The 14,006-nt window shown below is 41.2% G+C and overlaps 1 protein-coding gene across 1 annotated transcript in view; it reads right to left on the minus strand.

Annotated features, from left to right (window-relative positions):
• Positions 1-4,622: 4,622 nt before the first annotated feature.
• UGP3 (UDP-glucose pyrophosphorylase 3) overlaps positions 4,623-14,006 on the minus strand; it is a 37,747-nt gene continuing 28,363 nt past the window's right edge. The window contains exons 11-17 of the mRNA XM_087390487.1: positions 13,157-13,234; positions 12,323-12,418; positions 12,131-12,205; positions 11,906-11,997; positions 11,642-11,804; positions 11,419-11,479; positions 4,623-5,074 (exon numbers count right to left, since the gene is read on the minus strand). Of these exons, the coding sequence (XP_087246613.1) occupies positions 4,962-5,074; positions 11,419-11,479; positions 11,642-11,804; positions 11,906-11,997; positions 12,131-12,205; positions 12,323-12,418; positions 13,157-13,234 (678 nt within the window). The 3' untranslated portion in view covers positions 4,623-4,961. The remainder of the gene's footprint in view (positions 5,075-11,418; positions 11,480-11,641; positions 11,805-11,905; positions 11,998-12,130; positions 12,206-12,322; positions 12,419-13,156; positions 13,235-14,006) is intronic.

The following is a 14,006-nucleotide window of genomic DNA, read 5'->3' on the forward strand; positions in this document are numbered from 1 at the left end:
TTATTGAGGTAGATTCTTGTGTTATTGTCTCTATTTTCGAGACAGGTTCTTGCGTAACTATTGTTTGCCTTAAAGATTATGCAATGAATTCAATGGTGTTTCAATAGCCTTTTCATCAAACAAGTAATTGTGTTACTGTATCTTTTTTTTAAGACAGGTTCTTGTGTACTACTCTATAGGAGGTAGAGTATGTTCTTTTTGTGTGGCACTTTTTCCTTGTCCTTGCGAGCATGTTTTTGTGGTTCTACCTTTTTCAAGGTAGGCACTTGTGGTTCTATTCTCCAATGTTTTCCTTGATTCTACAAAATCTGTATGCCTAAATTCGATGGTTTCCTCTCATTTGTTAATGATGATGATTTTAGGGCTTTGGCATCCATTCTTTCACATTCCTAATAGTGATGAGCAGCATTAGATATAACCTTGTTCTCATTGTCGCACTTGTTAGTATCATAGACCTTCAATCTAGATTCCATCTCACCCTCTAGAATGTCCTAGAACAAGTTGTCTAGTATGAGTCTAGTACACGGTAGAGCTATGACGCGTGCAAGCTAGACCATATTCTATCAATCTTATATAAAGTATAGTGCGTACACGTTGCGCCAAGATTCTAATTAAATAAAAAGGGGAGAAAAAATCTCTTCGAAATCTCATTACCTCCCACTCCTCCATAATCTCTATCACATTCATTGACTTGCAGTTGTGATGAACCCTTGCTCCAATACGCTAGATATTGGAGCTATGGACTACAATCTTGCTGAATGAAGAGCGCTCACAGCTTTTGCACACTTTTTATAAGGAAAAATAAGGTAGTCCATATTACGATCAATGAATTCTATAATACCACGGTATTTATCATAATTTCTTTACTAACGGAAAAATATTGAACAATGCTAATGCAAGTAGCAATAAGATTGACATAGTATCTTTACTTAAAAAATGTTGAACAATGGCACAATGATGTGGTCATATTAGATTGCACGGGCATGCTAAAGTTTTTTATACCGAGATGGTTATTACGAAACATTTCACAATTCATAGATTTTTTAACTTACCATGCTCTAAATCCTTTTTGTTTCCAAGGTGCATATGATTATGCTAGCTTTTGAAATCCATGAGACTTTGCACATCACTTCTAAAATCTAATGGGGCATTGCTCGAGCTTGTAGCCCAAGTGGCTAAAATCCTCACGTCTCTTTTGGAGGTCTTAGGTTCAAGTCTTAATGGACACCCAATGGTCAATGTGTCTTAGGTTCAAGTCTCAATGGACACCCAATGTGCCTTATAGGTTATATGGATGCTTGCAGGCCACCATGCCCATATGTAGGTCTTCGTCAACAATTGCACAAGGTTTCATCTCGTCTGCCTTGTTAAACATCAATTGCTTGATGACTTCCAAGCTACATATGCCTTAAATCACAGTCTTTGAGCTCCCAAGGGACATTTGACTTCGACATCAAACCTCTATGGACACGACGTTTTGATTGGATAGCTAACATGTCATGTAGGGGGTGTGCCAGACATTGGTAATGGTCTTGATACATCGCTTGGCTAATTGGCAATAATTTGGAGGGGGATACCACTCTAGTGGTATCATGAGTGATTGATGGGTGTGCATGTATGAGTGGTTGTGAAGAGAGATCGCTTGAAGTTGTTGGGAAAAAGAAACACCAAAGAGAGCACATGCAATCTTCTAGTTTACGCTTTGTGTACGCTTCAATGAAATGCCAAGGGGGTGATTGTTGTCATAATCCTTGGTAGACAAGCCTCATGTTATAGGAGCACCTACTAAGTGCTCTTTTGGCATCCTCCACTTTTGTTGGGAATAGGTGCCCACGACATTGGAAATGGGCATTCATATTAGTCACGATGCCGAGTTGTCCAATTAACCTAAGCCAAGGAGCGTTAATTAGCATAAGGCCGAATTATCCTAAGGTCGTAGGCTCGATTGAGATTAGGAGAGATTAACAATATATATTTATAGCTATTAGAAAATATTTCAAGTATGCAAAGCTTGGACGAAACAATCTTCGTAAGTTGATTTTGTGTTATCAAGACTTGGGAACACAAATTTTAATAAGTCAATTTTGTGCTATCGTGCGAGTAGCATGGAGCTTTATTGCCATGGACGATTGGATCTATGAGTCGATAGAGATTACATCTCCAAACAGAAGTAGCCTCTCTAGATTAATGATAGTGAATATATTGATGTGAACATATGGGAGAGGGCATAACATATTGATCTCTCCACCTTAAATCATTCTCGTACTTCGAGTTTTGTTGGCGAGAGTGGCCTTTGATGAAGTTCCTATTGTCGTCGTTAATATAGGCACCCCTATCATCCCTGCATTGCATTTTCCTTTGAGATCATCTTTCTTTGGGGTTTCAAATTGGTTGGCTCCATCGATCGAGTTAGCAGCTATAAGGGCTCTAGCTGTAGTCCATGTGATTGGCCATTAATCCCCTCAAAGATGATTGACCCTTCACTCCTTAATTGGTGGATCTTTGTGAGTTTAGATTTGGAGACTAGGATCTTGTCTGAGGTTTTGTTGATTTGTGCTTTAACATGTCGATGTGGGCTTTCAATTTGGTATCCTTGCTCTATACAACTACTGTATGCATGTACTGCTTTGGTGTTGTTCTTTTCACTGCTTGCTCTAATGTTTGGTCTTTTTGAGCTCATCCTTCAGTGCCTTGGTCCTCTTTCTTGCTTTGTCTTCTTTGCAAATGGCTAGAGCACGTTCCTTGATTGCCCATATTGCTTCCACCTGCCATAGCTTTCGATTATCCTCATAGGAGACTTTTGTTGCTCATAGCTATTTGTTTTCCTTGATCATTTGCCTTGCCTTATATTCTATCACTCCACGAGGAAGGAAGCTCTTTTAGACATTGAAAAGTAAGTTAAGTGCTTATCGAATGGCGAGGCCAAATTTATCGCAATACTTGCTAAACTCCTCTTCCATTGCAATCATCACATTGATTCTCCTTTGATTTTGTATAAATTGCACTGTCAATCTCGATTTTATGTGTAACAGTTCTTTGTTATTGGTTCCCATGAGTGTCTCTTCATGGATATCTCGATGAATTCTATGCCAACGAGCTACACTTGTGGCCAAAACAATTTGATCTGCATCCCATTGATTTGTTTTGGTAGGTTCATTTCTTGCTAGGTCTTCCAAAGTGATGGTCCCATTCTCGGAGCACTTCTTGATTTGATATGGCCCTATCAACATCAAATGGAGGCTTTGCTTCATCCCCCAATGGGGACTTGTGTATTGGGATTTTGTTGATGCCATGATGCCAGCGGCAATAGTAGTTACGATATAGCAAGCCATTGAGTATTATTGGTGGTGGAAACAACATTGAGAAGAGTGAGTTCTTTAAGACCCAACTCGAATATTTGGGACATGATCTCCAACTTATTTATTGTGTCACCTTATAACTAAGGACAAATTTTTACATTTCATTGTCAGGACAAATAAAAGTCATCTCCATCATCTAGCTGGCCTTCCCAAAAGTATGTGAGTAAAGCTTTGCATCCTTGAAGCTACCCCCAACTAAGTCTACAATTCCAAAGCTAAATGACACCTTACAACAAATCATGTAATACATGGGTAATTCAGAATTCCTACAAATTAGTGTCAATTTATTGCACCTTGGCAAGGCACAGCACATAAAAACTCGAATGATGCCATACCATGCAGCTCGTATATGTCCCTCCGTTGATGACATTGTGCTAATACCAAATCCTCAACTTCATGAGTACATACCACTCAATCCTTTTATATAGACCTATGCAAGTTCCATAAACAATTCGGCATGCAATTGAGAGCATGATGGGCAATATAAATGACTATGGGCCATCACACTAGAAGTACAGTACAAAAAATCATGCCTGGCTTTGCCCTCTTCGAACCCACTCACCTAAAGACTAATGCTCTATGCTTGTTTTCAGAGACACCTGAGATAATTCGAAAGATACAAAGCAGATAGCATGGCTTCTGCACAAGAATGAGACACAGAAATAGAGAGAGCGTGTAGCCTATGACCGATCATATAGATATTAAAGCAGCCGGAAAACAAATTGAGATGATGTCAGCCACAGCACACAAAAAAATCGTGTTCCCTGTTCAAGGAACTCAGCTGCTCGTTCTTGACCGATTCATTAAGTACGTGAAGATTACTCTTTGAAATAACAACTTCGTACAACCACAACGCCTACCTACAAATACCTGAAGCAGAATACGCAATCTGCCTAGCTTAATCCATACCCATACTCCATGTGACACATCTCCAAAACCTGTTTAAATGGTTAACCCTATTGATGGGATTAGAAGTCATCACCATATTTCTATACATTGTAGCCTGAGCTCTACCCTCTAAACTTGTCAATGTTGATCCTTACATTGTCCTGCTCCTCAGTTAGCAAAGAGTCTTAGAAGCAGAAGCACCTTTCAACAAGAAAATCTCAACGAAACGTTGGCACCAGTGTAAGACCACTTACGATCCAGACAAGACATAATCAATAAATGATATCCTAGATGTGTAAGGCCATTTAAAACAAGGCAGCCCTCAAATCTCACAGGAGATGTTCCACTCATACCAGGAATTAAATATAAGATAACCTCGAATGTTGACAATCTAATGAAAATTGGATTGCACATAGTTTCCACAGCTGAAAATAAGGTATTCACATCGCTATTAACAACTCTTGAGAACAATATAGTACAACATTTGCCAACATGCACGGGTTAAGTCACCTTCAGCATCTTGAGACTTTCCAATCATGTAAGAGAATACATTCACCAAAGACCAGGTGAATTGTTACAATATTGAATGTACTCTACACTTCATCGAGAAGATGAATTCAAAACCCAAGAATGGGCTTCTTCTGATAGAAAGTCACTCCTTAGTGTAAGGACCTTTTCAAACTGGAAATACGTAGGCAGAAAACTTAGGTTTTCCTAAGACTCCATTGTCAAGTGCACATACCGACCATCCTGAAGAGTGTAGTTCCAATACCAAGTTCCACGAGGCAATGAATCTGCAGGCAGAGGATCTAAAACACAGGACACACCTGCACACAGGGACATACATTAAGATTACAAGGTGATTTGGTAAATGAAAGAACAAATGCTACAAAACACCAAATGATACAGGAGCAACAATGAAATAATACAAAAATTCCTTTCAGCACATTCCTCATCCCAAATCTGGTGAGGTCATTTGCCCGCCAGCTCTTTCCACAAGTAGCACCTCCTGGAGGATAGCCCTTGGCAAGTAGTCCATTTGCCTTGTCATTTGCCTGGAGGTCATTTGCCTGCCAACTCTTTCCACAAGTAGTCTATCCCCTTCTGCTGAGAATAGTCCTTGACAACCAATCTTGCCTTGTACCTGTCAGTGGTATTTGTGTTCCTAGCTAGGCATCTGAAAAACAATAGGCTGACTCCACTTCTTCATGCAAATCCTCATGAAGAAAGGCTGCTCTTATTTCCAGCTAATGTACTTTCCAACCAAAATGAACAGCCAATGAAACAACACACCTCATGGTGGTCATCTTCGCAGTGGGGGCAAAGGCTTCATCACAGTCTATCCCCTTCTGCTGAGAATAGCTCTTGGCAACTAATCTTGCCTTGTACCTGTCAATGGTACCATCAGATCTTCTCTTGATCGTGTACATCCACATTGTCCCAATAGCGTTATTCCCTATGGGCAAATCCACTAGTCCCCATGTATGGTTCTTCATGATAGAATCCAATACTAACTACATCGCCCTCATTCAATGCTCTTTGTCTTAAGCATCCTTAAAAGTGCTTAATTCTTATGTACCATACAATGAGCTTAACGCAAGCTGAATCAACAAAGTTTGCTCCACCTTTCCCTCTTGCGCCAGCCCTTATCCTACTGGAGAAAGGCTGAAAGTCTGTTGTCCTGCAGTTTCAACCTGCTGTCCTGCAGAGTTTGTAACAGCCGTCTAGGGACTGTTCTAGCTTCTTATGAAGCAGACCCTCACCTCTCTGACAACCTCGTACACATCCTCATGTGTGATAGGCACAATTTTCTCCATACGTGTTACCATACAGAAAACACATACGGGTACGGAAGTATGATTGGAAAATGGTTCAGCCCCTGGGGCCAAATCATACCTGATCCTAATTTAACGACAGACAAAAAACAAAGAAAATATACATGTTATATCTTAAATTGACATAGAGTTACAGAACTTTCAATTTCAAACTTGTATCAATTTTAAAGTCATGAAAGAGTCCAGACTCATCTGATACATAGTGATAGATCAATTATCAAAGTAGCACAATGCAGTGGTGCACTACGGAGTCAAGTAGTCTCTCATCATCCTTCTCCCGATTGATCATATTCAAGGTTCCTTCTATTTTCTCAAATTCCATTTCCTGTTTTGGAGATGAGATGCAAACTAATACGGATGTACACTAATTTCTCTGTAGAAGAATCCTAATCCTTCTTTAGTATGGATAAGAGAGCATGTGCTCCATTTCCTCTCACAAGTCGAAGCCCATGTACCTTGCGAGAGTACTCGAAGAGCCAACTACTACATTGGTGGTGTGTGAATGTCTCCCACCATTTCACCCCTTGGTGCATCCTCTTTTCATCCTTTACAATTGCACGAGCAAATGTGCCTTACATGGTCTCATAAATATCCAACTCATCACATAAGGTGCCTTGGTTCTCTACATCATACTTCATATATTGCTCTATACCATCCATCCACCCATCATGCATCTCCTTGTCACCAGTTGGATTTTTCTCTCTGAAAATAGGATGGAGAGCAAAATCTCTTGCATGCTTTTGAGAGTGCATAATATCCCACCTATCAACACACAAGGCTTTGACATCTGCCAACTTTGAGGAGTCAACCCCAAGTACACTTTATTCACACACATTGGCTCCATGTGTGGTAACCTCGTCCATTTGATCATGCATCTAGCCACCTCCTTCAAAGACCTATCTTCATCTCAACAACACCATTTTACTGAGTGTATGAGCCTGTATATTGACGCGTAATTCATCTTTCCTTCAAGAATTATTTTAAGGCATCTGACATATATTTCCTCCCCTCTGTCCATTCTCAAAGTCTGCACTTTGCAATAAAACTCATTCTCAGCCATAGGAACAAACTATTTGCCACAATGAAAAAAAAGTGATTTTTCTTTTGGGAGATATACCCATGAAAAGCTGGAAAAATCATCTATGAAGGTAACAAAATATAGATGGTGTCCTCATAGGACCCCACACATCACCATGTATGAGCTGCATTTTACTCTCAGCTCTAACATATCCATCTCTACGAAAGGCATTCCTGCACATTTTCCCCAATCGCACCCTTCATAGACATGCCTTAGAGGACTGGAAGGCATATCACCTACCATCTCGTGTCTCTGCAACAGCTGCAAACTGCCATAGTTCACATGGCCAGATCTTGCATGCCATAATTCTGCATTTTTTATTCTGCAGTCACTGTTGCCACACCTGATTCAAAGTGCATGTTGTGACTATTTGATAATCATTTTCTCTATTCCTGACAATACACTTCTCATCTACAAAAATGACAGCAAATCCTCTTTTCCCAAAAGAGGACACAGAAATTAATTCTTCTTAAGCCCTACCACATATAGGACATCTCGAATGCATAAATCAGTCCCATGAACTCATGACAACAAAATCCTCCTAACTCTTTTCACAAGATACAAAGAAATGTTGGCACAAGACACTCTTTGCCATAGAAGCAAGCTGCAGATCTGCAACTAAACCATTCCTGGAAGTAATGTGACTAGAAGTATCACTATCAAAGTGTTGGAATGGTCACCTCCCCATCTGTAAGCCCCCAATCGAGGAGTGCATCGGGGGGGTGAACCATAGGTGGAATGGCCTGCCACATGGACAGCATCATGGCTGTCATGTGGGCAGGAGACTCATGGTGGAGAGGGGGCCCCCAGGGAAAGGGCTAAGGGGTCGCCACATGGGCAGCACAGCAGCCTGGCAGAGGTAGGCTGGTACGGGCCGCTAACAAAGGCACACAGGAGGCCGGGCTGAGGCGGCATGTGGCGCAGCAAAGGCGCACACATGTTGGCAATACAGGGTGCCGGAAAGGGGCGCAGCAGAGGCGGGTGTACCAGCAGGGTCGGCCATGTTGGAGGGGCTGGTTGGGCTGGTTGGAGCCAGCCAACCTAGCCTTTTATAGGCAGACAGAAGGGGCTGGGACCCTGCCTTGAAGTGAGGGCCAAAGCCCTAGTTTTGCGGGCCAGGGACCCTTGTTATGACTCATGAGAGCCCTTTTAGGGCGGTTTTGCAGCAGCCTAGTCGGCCTGAATGGGTCAGCCAGATTGAGGCTGCTGGTCGGTTTTTTAAGCAAGGCCTTGGGCCTATAAAAGGAGAGGCTCTAGGCCTCATTCATCATCCAACTATCCAGCAAGAAAAGGAGCAGACAGGAGCAGCCAGAAGACACCCCCTTCGGCCTCACACTGGAGGTGAAGGAGAGTGGAAGGTGAGCTGCAGACTGAGTTCCCTAGAGGCCGGACCTAGGGCAGCAAGGTGTTGTGATCATATCTTCTGGAGCAGCAAAAGACAGGCAGACAAGAGCAGCAGGAGACCTACTCTTGGAGCCTATTCCCAGAGGACCAAGAGAGAAGGAAGAGCTGCAGACTGAGCTTGGAGGGCTGCCTACCTAGGCTGACATTAAGGGCGGCAAGGTTGAGGAGAACACTCTAGACAGAAAGTCTACATACGCTCGAGGTGGAGCACGCGGGCTCAGAGATCTAGAAGTGCTTGACATCTAGTAGGAGAACTTGTTGGTATTGTATCTTGCCCTACTTTGTGGACCGACGGAAATATAAAGAGTTGCTTCTATATTTGTTTCTAAGCATTGTCTATTTACTGGCTTGCACATCTATGCACAAAGTTTAAGAAGTTTGTGATTCCACACCCCACACCACACTGTGTGAGCTCCTAGGCATCACACCTAGCATTCATAACTAAAAACCCAAAAAGACCAATCTTCAGTAGCAAGGTGTGTTAAAGAGCTACTCTTGTTTGCATTTTATGCATTGCAATTTCATTGTCATTCCAGCTTCCTTCTTTTTCCTTTCTTTCTTTTTGATGCTGAGCTGAATCAATCCTCGACTCAAAAACCACCAAAATTAGGCTTATTTCTACCTTTAGCCAACAAGTCTTGATCACCATCATGCATATTGACAAACATATTTTTCCTTGTTCATTCTCCTTAAAATAAGAGCCCCACAAATTCCTAAAGAGTAGGTGAACTTATACTACCCCTCATGGATGAATTCAAAGAAGTGTAAGAAGACAAGTCTTTTGCAAAGAATTTAGAGTTGTGGATAAGCTAATTGTCATGTATAACTTCATCAATGTTCAACAGCAATTGTTCTCTAAGATCCTGGATCTTTAGTCAAATGATCTGAGGGTTGCCCTCGTTCTACGTACGGAACGTTCCGTATTGTTTTGTAACGTCCAGTATGTTCTGTTTGAAGATCTGCGAATTCGATCATTGGGTGCCAAAACAGACCATTATGTGATCGTCTTTTGCGGATTTTTTCACAGTTTGTTGCCCGTTTTGGGCCTCCCTCTCCACCAAATTTGAATTCTGTACCAAGAATAAATCTCTGATCCAGGGCAGCAAAACCCGTCTAAAGATGACTGTATTTGCTGATTCCTTGACTGAAACTGATCCAACACCTCTAACTACAGTCAACCTAGTCAAAACAGTTGATATCAGTTTTGAACTGAAAAATGCACTGTTTGATCAATATAGAATGAAATCTGTCCCAAATAAGGCAATGCTTGGCTCAAACAAAACACAACCCCTCAGAATTCTGTGTGTACCAAGAGTAAATCTCTGATAGGGCAAAACACCTCAAAAGGTCATTGTATTTGCTGATTTCGAACTGTTTTCTTGACTGAAATTGAGGCAACACCTCTGACTGAGATCACACAGTCAAAACACTAATTCAAAAACCAAAAATCGTGCCCAAACCAGAAAGCTGTTTTCAGAAGGAAACCAAGTCCAGCAAGTAGGCAGCTTGTTGTAGCTGAGGGGCGAACCCCAAAAATCAATCAAAAGCCACTCCAATTTCAAATCAAAGGTGTCCTGCTAAGGACAGCAAGTACAGACTTGAAACTGTTGGAAATGATGACTGTATTTGCTGATTCCTTGACTGAAACTGATCCAAAACCTCTAACTACGGTCGACCTAGTCAAAACAGTTGAGTTATTTAAACTGAAGAATGCACTGCTTGAACAATATAGAATGAAATCTGTCCCAAATAAGGCAATGCTTGGCTCAAACAAAACACAACCCCTCAGAATTCTGTGTACCAAGAGTAAAATCTCTGATCTAGGGCAGCAAAACACCTCAAAAGGTCATTGTATTTGCTGATTTCGAACTGTTTTCTTGACTGAAATTGAGGCAACACCTCTGACTAGAAGTATTAAGCTGTTTTCTGAAGGAAAATTAAGCTGTTTCCTGAAGGAAACCAAGTCCAGCACGTAGGCAACTTGTTGTAGCTGAGGGGCAAACCCCAAAAAACAATCAAAAGCCACTCAAAAACTGGTAGGCCAACTTTAAATCAAAGGCGTCCTGCTAAGGACAGCAAGTACAGACTTGAAACTGTTGGAAATGATGACTATACCGGCCTTGAATGCTCCCAAGAAGCTGTACGGTAGGCAACCAGTAAAAACAGCTGACAGAAACCCGAATCAGTAAAAACTCTGTCAAGTCTTGGTCGACCACCTGTATGGAAGCTGCAGATGAAGGCGGCCAGGTCCAGAATAGGAGCATCAACCAAAAACAGGTTGAAACTAAACTGCAACAACTCGAAAGCAGACAAAAACCCTTCAAAAACAGGTCATCTAGTCACAAAACAGCTCCAACGGCTTATAGACAGTTGGTAGCTGAAAAAAACGAGCTGTCCAACAAGGTTTCTCGCGACGAAATTGAAGTTCTCCATGACAAAAGAGGGCAGGGGAGGGAAGGGGGAGCAAGGGACAGCCTGCTTTGATAGAAGTGGAGGCAAAGGGGTAATCAAACCGTGGAGCTATCCTGAATTGAAGTTGCAAGAATGAAGTACAAAGGGGCTGTCAACATGACAAACCCTAGATAAACCCTAGGGTGAGTTAAAACTCACTGAACCACTAACCGTGGTTGGGGGGAAACCTTACAAGGAAAAAGTGCCCCGAGCAACCACTTAATACATTGGCCACCACCTTAAATGTTACAATATTTTCCACAACACTAAAGTACCAAACAGCATTAAACATAAAATAATCGTAGACCTCAATACATCAAATTGCAAGGTCTAGTACTGCTGAATTTATCCTACCAAAGGGAATATCTTTATTACGAAACCTTTTTTTTTTTTAGACATTTACCTGAGCTGCCCTTTGTCACGCACATCTTATATCCATCAGGCACCTCAAATGTGTGAGACCCCTGGAAACAAAGCATGTGAATGAAAAGCAACCAAGAATTACATTCACACTAAGGCACCCTAAACACATTGACTCATCTTGCAAGACGTATTCACTGAATGCAAAGCTATAATTTAAACATTTTAAGAAAACCTAAGGCAGTATTGAACATAAAAAATCCTACCTCCAACACCACGTCATAAGCCTCAAACTCTGAATTCCCACGCAATATGATTTTTAATGTTTCTAATCTGTGCACTTTATGCTGCCAATACACATTCTCCTTGCAGCTCCAGTCAACACCTTGGTTGCTAATTTGCACTCTTTCCAGCCTACACCGTCCACAACTAATAAAAAGAATACAAGGGTCACGTTGGCACTTGTGAAACATGCTAAGAAAAGAAATAAATCATTACATTGAAGCCACAACAGTTTCCAAAAATGTTACCCTTCTCCATAATAAAGAATATTCTCGCCATTCTCGCACTTCTTAAAAGACCCTACTGCATTTTCAGCAAGGATCAACATGCTGCCATCTAGCTGAGGGGATACATAAGCTATCACCCATTAGAATACTCCTAAAGCAACTACATCTTAAATTCATAATGCCAAATACTGTAACATGCAGTTGAACAAGCAGACAGAAAACTGACAGACTGGATAGCCATTAAACCTGCACATCTCGCCAACATATTTCAGCAATCTCAAGCTGCAGCTCTGATCCTTTACTGATGGAGCCACCACATATCTGCAATCAAAACGATTGGCCTTCTAAATAACGTTACAGGATGTTTGAAAACCTACCGACTGTTCCAGATCTTAACACTGCAGACACTTGACACTTGAGGGTCAAGACTGTCAATACCTTCTGTCTCACAACATCCCAGATGGGACCAATGGCTGGATGCAATAACACAATGAAGGGAGGCCCTGAATCAATATAGCACTCTTTGCTTTCCATCTGAAAAGAAAATAAGTGGACGCTTCATATGAAAATGTGGAATGCAGAATAACAAGCAAAGTAAAATTCCAGAGTCTCAATGAAACATCATTCAAACGAAGAGCTTCAATTCTCAGAAGTCAATCACATCGCCCTATCAATAAAGCCATAGCTGCCCTTGCAAGTTTTGGAACTGAGTCACTGATGTGCCTTCCCTTCAGGCCTCTTCCAAATTGCTACATAAGGTGATCCTGGCTTTGCAGCCTGCCCTCTAGTATTTAATATAACAAGGAAAACGCCTTGTATTATGATTTTTAGGTCTTTCTTTGTCAGCAAAGGCTAGCCAAGTCTGAGATATGATGTGACTGCTGTTCCAGGCACAGGCATGAGGCTGACTGAATCCAGAATCTTACTGCTAAGGATCGTCTAGTTTCATTAAGGGACTTAAGATATTTAATCCATGATGCACCAGCCTGGGTGTGCGTATTTCTTCCCTAGACTTTGATTCAGAATAGCGATTGGAACGCAAGATATTTAGAGTGGTTGACATCATTTGGCTTCACAGGGACTTCAAATGATAGTGTTCATGGAGTTTTAGTTCATGAAAAAAGACACTCGATCAAAATAGCTCTTGGAATTTTGATAAAGCCTTGATAGATAGCATGCATGAACAGTGAACTTTGGACAGTGAAATTTAACAAAATCTCATTATTTGAATTTTGAAATCAAAATAAGAGCAAAACTGACATCTAGCATTACCTCAGGCATATCTACCATACAGGATAAAAGCAGGTCGTGGGCGTTCCATGTAATATCAAAGAAGGATCCATCTGGTGTCTGCCAAATCAAGTATTTTATTAGCTTTCTACATAACGATTGAACATTTTGATTTGATGAATTCATTGGAATCTTTGCTCCCACTCAACTTTATAACCACAAAAAAGGCCTAATAAATCCTTAAGTTTCCTCCAAATTGCCCATTAGAAATCTTCTAATGCAAAAAAAGTTAAGTAGTCCATGACACAATCTGGCAGGACCAGCTCATATGATCGTGAAGACAGAAATGCGCAGATAGTGGAACTCAACTAGAGGAGAGACTTTTGTACATATTGTCAAACAGGTGAAGAAAAGATGAGGCTCACAATTTCTCTGATTTTGTGCCTACTAGCACATCGTATAGACACACAACTCCCACATCTTGAAACTCAAAGACTTGCACAACAAACCAAACAGACTAGCCTACTGAAACATCTTAAGATAGGTAACTACCTTGGTCCGACTAGCCCTAAACTCATAGACACTTTCTGTCTATATTCTAGATACAACCATGGCTGCGATTTCAATGATCTAGACCAGCTAACACAGACCTGTGTGGTTGCAATTGAGAATTTGACTGTAAGAAAGGGAAATGTTCAGCCAAGTTAGCAAGGGCTAGAAATATTTTGGCTGAATTTTCGTAGATTCACTTGTATAGTGTGTTGTGTTTGCAATGTTGTTTTTGTTTGACTCAGACTTCCTTCTTCTCATGTCTGCCATTTTCCTACGACGTTCCAATGCAAACTGACCAAGTTTCCACAGTAATAACAAGGACCCTTCTTCTTGGGCTTTT

The sequence above is a fragment of the Dipteris shenzhenensis genome, chromosome 19 (assembly GCF_047967505.1).
Source record: "Dipteris shenzhenensis isolate YYH24624 ecotype China chromosome 19, Dip_SZ_1.0, whole genome shotgun sequence".
Classification (NCBI taxonomy): domain Eukaryota; kingdom Viridiplantae; phylum Streptophyta; class Polypodiopsida; order Gleicheniales; family Dipteridaceae; genus Dipteris; species Dipteris shenzhenensis.